The sequence below is a fragment of the Falco cherrug genome, chromosome 2 (genome assembly GCF_023634085.1).
Source record: "Falco cherrug isolate bFalChe1 chromosome 2, bFalChe1.pri, whole genome shotgun sequence".
Classification (NCBI taxonomy): Eukaryota; Metazoa; Chordata; class Aves; order Falconiformes; family Falconidae; genus Falco; species Falco cherrug.
In genome coordinates this window covers 7,327,550-7,338,123 of record NC_073698.1, presented here as the reverse complement: position 1 = coordinate 7,338,123, position 10,574 = coordinate 7,327,550, and the positions used below count along the sequence as shown (strand labels likewise).

The 10,574-nt window shown below is 43.0% G+C and overlaps 1 protein-coding gene across 11 annotated transcripts in view; it reads right to left on the bottom strand.

Moving 5' to 3' along the window:
- Nucleotides 1-3,947: 3,947 nt before the first annotated feature.
- PICALM (phosphatidylinositol binding clathrin assembly protein) overlaps nt 3,948-10,574 on the bottom strand; it is a 71,235-nt gene continuing 64,608 nt past the window's right edge. For 6 of the 11 annotated variants that reach the window (XM_055701671.1, XM_055701672.1, XM_055701676.1 and 3 more), the window contains 2 exons: nt 6,385-6,487; nt 3,948-5,418 (listed from right to left, as the gene is read on the bottom strand). In XM_055701671.1, coding sequence (XP_055557646.1) covers nt 6,395-6,487 — 93 coding nt within the window. In that variant the 3' untranslated portion in view covers nt 3,948-5,418; nt 6,385-6,394. The remainder of the gene's footprint in view (nt 5,419-6,384; nt 6,488-10,574) is intronic. The other 5 variants (XM_055701678.1, XM_055701673.1, XM_055701677.1 and 2 more) reach the window with 1 other exon arrangement.

Here is a 10,574-nt window from a genome sequence, read left to right as displayed (position 1 = left end):
GCATGGCCAATGCTTCCCGCTCCTACTTAACCATGGGAGTGAAAGTGAGGGTTCACTACTCCAGTTAGGACAAAACTTAAAGCAGTCACCCTCAAATTCCCAGAATGATGAAAAACCTTTTCTTTACTGTGTTTCTGTTGCACAAGAGAACCATGAGACACTACTTAGGCTACAAGATGCACAGAAGTGTCCGTATGTCCAACTATAATCCAAGCAAAGCCTCAGGTGAGCTGGAGTTATGTATTTAACTGGCACACAATGCTACGAAACTTGCAGTTTCAACAGGGGGAAAAAAAACCTCACAAGTGTTCACTGGCAATTTAAAGAAATATGAGCATCACCCAAGCTGCGTGTAAGTGTGTGGTAATAAAAGCCATTCTAGTAGAACTAAAGTCCATGTGCTGGAACTGGGAAGTATCAATCCATCAAATGCCTAAAAAGCACAATGGCACGGGGTGGGCTGCACTGCAAGCCTGAATCCACTTAAGCGATCACAGGAGTGCTTACCTCAGCACACTGCTGGTTTGAACCCTCTCCGAGCAATCTCCCTGTAGAGTCAAGCAACTGGACTGTATCGCTTTATAGTCTGGCTGCGCAAGGATGATCTCTCCCCGGCCCGGGCTGCAGGGAATGTAGGTTACTTAACTTCTGGTCTGGTTTTCGAGAGGTTTGCAGCCTCCACTGCAGCTAGGTTATATAACAAGTCAATCTGTCCACAGGTTCAGACCTGCATGTTTTGGGAAACGAGGGTAGGAGACTTGTTCTGCAGCGTTTGTTCTTGTTTGGCTGCTTTCTGAGAGAGAAGTTATTAAACGCTCTGCTTCTGTGGGCTAAGAGGAGTTTGCCAGAATAAGGTCAAGGCGGAAGCTAATGGACTGAAAAGTTACGCTATAGTGACAAGCAAGGAACAGAAAATCCAATGGCATTAGCATCTTAAGCCACTGATGTTTTACAGCTGGATGTTCCTCTGCAAAAGACTTCCCCCCTTGGATTTGGAGTCCACTATAAAAGTAAGGATGCCTCTTTGTAATACTACACTTCAGAGCTCGTGTTCTGCAGACTACCACAAACACTGTTGTTTTAGGACAGAACAGGGTAACAAGACGCCAGTAACTGTTCCCCTATGCGGCCCGTTGAACATCGCCACTGAGCCATGGAAAACCAGGATTTGCCATGGTACTGGACCTTTTCCTCACTTCTAGTGATTGAAGTGCAGCAAGGGGCTAAAATAGTATCGAGTAACACTAGATTTTATAGAAAAACAGTCCTTGGGCAATCGCTGTAGCTGGCATGGGCAAGTTCAGCAGTTACCACCCTCAACAAAGCAGAGATCCGTGCTATGAAAATAAACCCGAGACCCCAGCTCTCCCTGTATAGCGCAGCTGCCGGACACCCAGAGCAGCGTGCTTGCATTCCAACACATTTTCAGCTCACACAACAGAACCTTTAAGGAAGTTGGCCGTTTGTTCCAAGGCTTTTTGATCTTCGCCGTAGGAAATTTCATCAGCAGAGAAGCAAGGAAAGAACCAAGAAATGCGACTGATCTTGGGCAAGTCATCTCCCACAAGCGAACTGGATACAGGATTTACTCAGCCTTCAGCCATAAACGGGTGCCAGGTGCGGGGCAGCAATGTTACACCTTCAGGGGAAGCTGCTCCGGGTTCTCTGCTCATCTAGCCAGGACAGAGCCTACTCACCAGCCAAGTCCCCTCACTCTCCAGTTCAAACATAGCAAACCTCAGCAACTCACAGATTTTTCTTGTTGGGCACATTCAGCAAAAGATGCCAAGACTGTTTCTGCTCCCTCCACTGCCGTATGGGAGAGCTGCAAAGGGCGAGTCAGACGCCGACAGGCCAAGGAGAAAGCTCGCTCTTAGCTTACACGTGCTCCCACGAACATTGCTTTTTCTTCTGCATTCAGCACATTTCTTCACTACCCCTCACATTATCTTCTCAATCTTCTGCTCCCATCAGCATTTACTGTCTTTCCCAGTGTTTTTGGCAGCCAATTCTCATTTTTCTGCCACAATCTTTATCTCAATTATGTCATGGCTTTCAAGTTGCAATTAATTTATGTCACTACAGAATTTATACCAGGCTCTGGAAACAGGCCTTTTTTTTGTCTAATAAAAGATGCAGGGCTTCACTCTGTCCCTGCTTCTTGCTGCAGGGCTGTTCAGCAGCTGGGAGTTTCTGACTTGTTCCTGTAGCTGGTTGAATGGACCCTCTGATGTCATGTAAAGTCACACATAAACACAGACTTCAAACATTTCCTAAGGTTCAGTTTAGTTTGTGACTTTGAAACAAAGAGAAGCGGCAAAAGAATTTATATTTGTCTTCAGATAAAGATTCTACATTTGGGCTTTCAGAAAACACTTGAAATTACTAGCTGTTCAGGTGCTTGCTCTGGCAAGAGTAGCTGTCTCAAAAGGTAAAGCCAGTTGTTTTCATTTATATACATCTGATCAAAAATTATTGTGGCTATTCTGACACGCTAGTTTCCTTCACAAAGCTCTAAAAACACACTACGTCCTCCACCGCTTGCTAACGCAGGCAGCTCTCCTAGACAGAGTTTGCTTTCCTAGATTAAACAGCCTTTGAACTCAATTTTGAAGAGAACCAGGTTTTCACAACCAACCATTACTGAAAATGGCCGGTAATTCAAAAGAAAAATGTCTATGACCCATGCTTTAAAATTAAACTACAACTGAGTGTTATTCCAGCGATCCTGAAAGCAAACGTACTCATTAGGAACAAAGCAAATGGAGAAATAATCCTCAGGAAAATCCTCAAGCCAGTTTGTCTCTGAGGAGTAAACCAAAAGCAAGGTTTATTAGCCAGGCTGCCGACAAGAAAGCTTAACCTGCACAGCAGCTGTGTCGAGGAACACAGAGCAACTCTGAGTGAGCAGTGAAGGGTAACAGATGAATTCCTCACCCCTGCAGAAGAGATTTTTCCTCTATTGGGGATTTCTGGCACCTGCATGATTTGCAACCTCAAGTCCACAGCCCCACAACAGGGGTCCAAGGGATCAAAAAGGTCTAAGTCCTAAGGAAGCAGATCTAGCCTCAGTCAACAGCCTCAAACCAGCCTGAAACCACTGCACAGAGAGAATCACAGACCTGAAATGATGACGAGGTTGTCTTCTGTTTTTATCGTAACCTAGCACACTGGACTATGGAGGAGGAAGGTCGACCTCACTCTTTCACACAAGCTATGGACTGTGTTTCAGAACAATTAGTGCCCTTGTAGTCACCAATGCAGCTAATTTTCCTGAGTGTGTACCTTTTTTCCAGCTGACCCCCAATTCAGACAATTCACATTTTTGATATTTTTAAGTGCGAGCAAAAACTAAGAACTAGTTCTCCTGTGTTAAGTCCCACAGCGACAGCGTAATTTGTAGGAAAGCACTGCGTACGTTAAGCAAACTGCATATGAAACTCCCCAGATTACATACTCTACAAGTAACAGGTTCAGGGGATTTTTTTATTCATGCTTTTAAATCTACTGATCTGTACTGCTCATTTTATGATGTACATCTGCCATGACAGGCCTCGGGTAGTTGAGAAGAAGCAAGCTCCACTTCTATCAACTCTCCCTGTGATGAAAACCAGTGTCTTCTGACAGATGATGGTCTCAGCAAACCACCCAAAGCTTCTCCAGCATTTCCTTCTGCTGGAAGATCAGGGAAGACATCTAAGTAATTTCTGGGGCATATTTATGCTCCTCGCTCAGTTATAAACAGTACAAGTTTATTGCCATGTGTATTTTAAAAAACTAGAAGAACGTGAACTACCACATTGAAGTAAGGAATCCAGCTCTTAACGAAACAACTCAACACAGTGGAACTACAGCCGTCTACTACAGCCCTGCCGGGAAGAGGCTGCGCGGATGATGTCACTCGCAGACTCACAGTGCTGCACTTCCTGTAATACAATATGCACATATGAAATACATTTGGTATTTTATTAAGTAAACAAAGCAATTATCAGTGCACATTTTAAGCAGCAAAGAAAAAAAAAAAGCACCTCAGACTTTCATACCGTAACAAAAGTTCTGTGGAAGCTGCATTTTATTTGAAAATCCACCCATTTGTGCCAACATACATTTTAATATTTTAAACAAAAATAGAATCTGCAGAGACAATGCAGCAAGTATGCTTAATTCATGTACAGAATTGCTTTCATATCACTGACTATCCTTCTGAAGGCCCCACTCCGCCCAAAAGTTATGATGTATTTACACAAAGCACCGATCAACAGTGCTACTTTAATTCTTCATTAACTAAACACCCACTAGACGTACGTAAGGAAGCTATCTCCCCTTTTTTACTTTTAAAAGGTACATGATCATAAACGTGGCACTAGCCAAATGAAAAGGCTTTCCCCAACACACACCACCTCAGTTTTTTATTTTATACTTTTTTTTTTTTTTTTACAGAAAAGAAGGAGTCTTAAAATGAAAGCAATTCCTCACATTCATTTTGGAAAGGCCTTATAATGTCAAATGTAAAAATAATGACATGCCAAGCACAAAGCAATAAAGTTCCTTCCCGATGCACTGATGCTGAATTAAAAATGTAGTGCTTCTTCTAGTCAGTTAACTGTTCCCTTGCAAAATCCTAGGCACAGAATTGACTATAAGGATTAATGCATTTTACAGCTCTTCCCTAATTCCCATATACACTGAGAATTCATTAGATTCAGACCTTTAAAATATTTAGTGCTCTGTATGTCAGCTGAAAAGCGTTCTGAATCAGATTCATTCTTTGTGGATAAAAATCAGACATACTGTATACATCCATACTTATTTTCATAAGGAGGTTTTTTTGATACAATATTAATGTTAAATTGATAATCATAAATAAATACAAACAATAATACATAAGGAATGTCTACTGCAAACTGAATATATAATTTTCTTAAAAAAGTTAATTTCCATTACTGCTGTGCCTACATTTGTGAGGACTGAAGAAAAGGTAACTGCAGAATTAAGAGTTAGGATTTGACCCTCCCCTGCCCAAAGTCTTGTTTTGAGTTACGGTAAAGGACACATCTCCATTCCAGACAGCATTTCCAAACTCCAATCTCAATTTCCAGAATAAATGCTTCTCTTCATATGTTACCGATTACGGGTATTACTAGGAAGCTGAAAGATTGACACGTTAGTCACCAGGACAAAAAAAACCCAGATCTTAGTCTTAACCCATGGCAATTCTTGGCTTTGTACTGTATATTGATGTTTTCTTACGGAGTTGTCCCAGGCTCCTTCATTGGTCTTCATCATTTCACTGCATCGTTTAAAGGGAGAGTGAGAGACTGTTGTTCATTTCTTCCTGGAAGTGGGGGTTTACTGGTGAGCACATCTTTTTGGAAACGTTCCTTTCTCTTCCATCTAACACAGTTACATAAACTGAATCTGGAAAGATTAAAAACCATCGTGTTAACATCCAACAGAAGCAGGACTTCGCTATAAACCTGTGTTTTCACAAATTTCCATTCTTCATACGCCCAAGCTACCCCGAGGATCTGAAGTTTTGAACAGAAATAAAAATTCTACAAAATCAGGGCCAGAAAACAACCAAAATCCACCAATACATTTTTCCAACTCCACCAGCCTTCAGAACATCTCTTTGCATTAAGCTGGCTTGCCCAACAATAAAAAACCCTACTCCTCCACACAATGTCATCGCCAGTGGCAGCGTAACACGGAACACCACCATTATGAAGAGAACTCAAGGTCAATTTTTGTGCTGAACCAGAGGAAGTGCACAAAAGAGGATGCTGTGTGCAGCAGAGCCTACTCTCTTTCTACTACATATCCCTGAAGTTTTTGTATCTTCACTCATTTTAGTATTTAATTCCCACCCATCCCTGATTGCTTAAAAAAAGAACAGAACTCCTCCTGCGCACATCTGTAGCAAAATTCATCCTTCACCACCAAGAAACACGCACCTCCTCCTGCATAAAGCAAACACTTTGGTCGAGCAGCCTGGTAAAGTGCACGAGCAGACTGCCAGCAGCAGACAGGTGTTTGCTGCTAACCACAAGCTAAACATTTTCCTGCTGAAGTGGTAAATACCAGGTGGTACCAGCTCCTTCTCCCTAACTGCAGCAAGTGCCACGTTGCCGGCACTCGCAGCCCAGAAGGGAACTCCCGAACTTCATTTCCAATGGGCTGGAGCAAAATGACCTCATCGTGCCTTTAGACCGCCGCAGCTAAGTATACAGAGTTTCCAAATCGCTTCCACAATGCTTCCAACTCAACATGGCTTGTTTTTATTTTCTTCAGGAACAGATCTCCTCATGTTAAATCTTGAATTAGAACTTTCAATTTTGTTTTATATCACAAAAAACAGCATCTCCCCAGAATAACGGACAATACCTAAGTTGTTCTACAAGAAATCCTGGAGAGAGAGCTCTGCAAAGGGATCCTTTCCTGAGGCTCTGTGAGGACTCTGACTGGAAGGGCTGGATGCTGCAGACAGCTAGTAGGAAAGACGACAGAAAGGGAAAGAAAGAAAAAAAGGTCTCAGAATGACAGAATATGAAAGCTGAACGTGTAGTGAAAGAACATGGGGAGGTTAAGAGGCAAACATGGCAGAAATCAACTACTAAAACAAGGTGTTTGGTCACATGGAAAACAGAAAGCCTCTTTAATGGTTGGTGTAATGCAGGAACAAGCTGGGCATGACCCTCCGGGAAGGAAATGTCAACTGGCACTTGCCAAATAAGCAGATAACCTCGCACTTTGGCAGTGGCTTTCTTCACTAAACATTACGCCTGCCTGACTCCTGTGGAAAAGGGTAGCACTCTCCCTGCTTGACTGGCAAAACTGTGTACTGGCAGGGAGAGACGAGGCTGGGGGCCTGGCAGCTTTGCAGACACCTTCTCCAGAAGAAACAGCTCTCAGCATCTTTTCCTCTCAAAATAGGATGTGTACAAAAAGAGGCTGCAGAGTAGATAATGGATAATTCTCAGTCTGGGGCCTAGAAGGAGAACACAGGATATATTCTGGGGGTGGGGAGGAAAAAAAAAATTTTAAAAAGTGAGAGTATGTCAACTGCTGCTATTTTAGGTGAGGACTGAAGACTGAGACTGCTAGTTACACACTAACAAACCCCACATCCTATAGCCACGTATTTAAAAAGCACCAGACTACCAATTCAGCCACATAAGCACATAATTGACAAGTAGGTAATACCTGCCTTCCGGCTGCTGCTGCTGGAAGGGACCAGTAATCTGCAGGCTGTAACTGCAGCAGCATGTGCTATTCGTTGAATTAATTTTTTTAGCTGTTTTCTTTCTTAGTGCCTTCCCAGTTATAAATGGTGCTTTATTAAAAGTCTATTTGCCCCCAGCTTGTAGAACGTGCATGTTTTTTGCAGTTACAAATAAAAGTCAGCTTTCTCCATTGCAGGTCCCATCACCCCAACGGTTTTCTCACACGGAGTCACACTGATCGCCTGTGCATACTTGCACTTCGTTCCCTTTGCGAACAACATCATATGGAGACGTATTTCCTTTGGAAACACTGAATGCCTGCCCAGCGGCGCAGGACAGGGAACACGCTTATGGGAACTGCTTGCAGAAGTGCCCAGAGTGCAAACACTGCCTTTGCAAATTTAAGCTGTTCACGTCAATATCTATCTCAGAAACCACGCGAGGAGGAGTTCTTTCAGGATCAGTACTCTCTGTCTGGGTTGGAATCTCTATCCCTCTCCCACTCCCAATGGGGCACTCTGATCCAGTCCCCGTAAACAGATTATGGAAGAGTCGTGAGACGGAATGGGAAGCGCTTGAGAAGCGGTTTCAGGATGTCAGAAGTTCCCCTTTTAAACTTGGTTCTTCCCTTCGGAAAGCCATAGCTCAACACACCCCACCCCTCTCCAGGATTTAAGCCGGACTGATGATAAAAACCTAACAGTCATGGCTTCAGCAAGGCATGCCTGCTGCAACTTGATTTCACGAGACATTCTTCCTCTTCGTGGTCAAAGGGCTTGAAGTCACATGTTGCAAGTCCTGTTAAATCAAGCTGGCAAATCTCCAATTGATACCAAGTCCAAAGTAATGCCCCAGTTTGAAAGCAGTGTGGAAGACTGGTAGGTTTAGAGCTCTGTCATTTGTGCGACATCAGCATGTAACCAGAAAGAGAGGTGAAATTTCAGGAAAGCTGTTCAGGTTAAATACTGGCGAAAACCTTGACAGTTCTACTTCCTAGACGCCACAGCCAAATTCAGACAAGACATCGGATCTTACAGTAAATACCTATCTTAACAAAAAAGGAGGCCTAAAAAAATAAATGCGGAAAGTATAGTTAGACAGTTTCCTACACTGCATCTGTCCAGGTTACTGCTTATAAATGTATCTGAAAACCAGAACCTACCTTTAGCAGTTTCTAAGGAGAAGCATTTAACACGGCAGCGCTGGCCATCAGTTTCTTTAGTGCTAGTACACCTACAGCTGCGAATTTACCCTTACAGCCCAGTGCCTGCGTGATCTGAAATGTAACATACTGTGCTGGATCAGGCCCAAAGCTTAGTCTCATCTCCAGCAGCAGTCTTCTCACTGCTTCCAACAAAGACAAAAACTCCCTGGAGTCACAGTAAGATGGAAGAACCCATCTGTGAGCAAGGGTTGTGCTGGATTCCCAGCATTAGCTAGATACTGGTTTCTCATTAAACAAGTCTGTCAAGCTATTTTAGCACACATTTTACAATTAATGTGCCAGAGGGAGCACCTGTGAAGTCTACTTTCTGGCATAAGTCTGTCCTGAACTTCATACCCTGTTCTTCCAGTTTCAAAAAAATGCCCAAAACAAACTACCATCAAAAAAAAATGCAAACAAAAAAAACCCACATCCCAAAAACCCCAACACAAAAAGAAACAACAAAAACACACACACAACCGCCCCCCAACCCAACTTACTCATTTGCACAATTACCTATTCTTCATCATCACAAGGTGATCACCGCTACCGCTTTTTCTGTACAGTTCAGTGACATTAACCACCGCCACGTTACACTTCACACAGATGCTGGCAGCAGGCTGAGTAATTTATTCTATTCGAAACCTTAAAATTTTTCACTACCCAGCTGCTTCCCCTCCTAAGGCCATGTCCTTTTGGGGGCAATTAGACCAGAATATGTAGCATGCCACCGATCTGTCAGCAGCGTACCATGTTATCTCAGCCAACATGATAAGGTTTTTGGTGGTGGTGAACAATCAGGCACTGCTGCTGTGCATCGGGCCACTCAGGTCTTGCAGTGGGTGGTCATACTCCAGCTGCCTGCATGGCATTCACATCTGCCTGAGCTGAAACATGCTGCGTTTGCTGTACTGTACCACGCCTGCCGTCACTCTGGCTACTCTTCAACCTTGTCCGGACCTTCGGCCTGTCCCTTCCTCGCACATGCTCCCTTTACCAGCTGCAGTTTAATCAGTAACTCCAACCATTCTCACTGTCCCAAGCAGCATGATATATTACTTTGCCATGAGGAAAGACTGCTGTTACCATGACAAAAACTACTGTTTTCCTTCTCTAGTGGAAAACACTGACACTAACGCAAGAGAAGTGCATTCATAATGTATTCAAAGGAAGAAGCTACACACCACTTTTAGAACTACAAATATCTTCCACACTCGGATTTCCAAAGCAGCGAGCGTTCTAGTCTCTCATTCTCAATTGTTTCAAATGATTTTGCCCTTAAAAAACCAAAGTAGCCCTGTTCTTGAGAGCAAAAATTAAAGTTGCAAGCATGTAAACTGAACATTTGAAAGAGAAGCAAAATAAGTACGTCTAGAGGTATGAAAAGTGTATTTATTGAGACAAATCCTGAAGAGTATCAAGCTAGAAACACCAGTTTATATTACCAAGAAACTGGACAACATTGGGATGCCTGTGTTACCAGTTCCTACACAAAGCAGGAGGAATTCCCAACACACAGCAACTTGGCAAGATAATTTTTCAGCAACAGCTTCTTATCTGTTGTTATGCTTTTAAGTACCTTCAAGCTTCTTTACTATAGACAACAACCAAAAAAAAAAAAAAATCTATCAGCAGACCAGAGATAAGCGGTATCATCTGGTGCTTTAGACATAAACAGGAAAAACAACTTAGTTTTGGGCAGCGATGACACCATGGACAAAAAGCATGTTAGAACAACGGTGTTTATAGAGTGGCCCCCGTGGGATGCAGGCAGTCTGAACTGCATACGCCTTTCAGATTACCATTACTCATTCTTTAAGATTTGTTTACTTACCCCAAGAACACACATTTTTATTTCTTTATTTTCCTATTCCTATTTCTGGCACAACAGGAGCAGGAACTAAACCTAAACAGACAAATATGCTCTCAGAAGAACCTCAAGACTAAGCAGACGGTAAGTTTAGCATAACCATATTGCAATTTCCCTCTGTGGCTGTATGTCAGTAAATGCCATCTATGCATTATATGGGGAAGAAGCTCTCACATGCAGCCTTTGTTGCACTGAAGTTGCTTTATTGATGTCAGACTTCTGAACACACCTGTAAGCAACGCACAGCACGTGTCTCAGGGAAAACCCTTGGTCACAC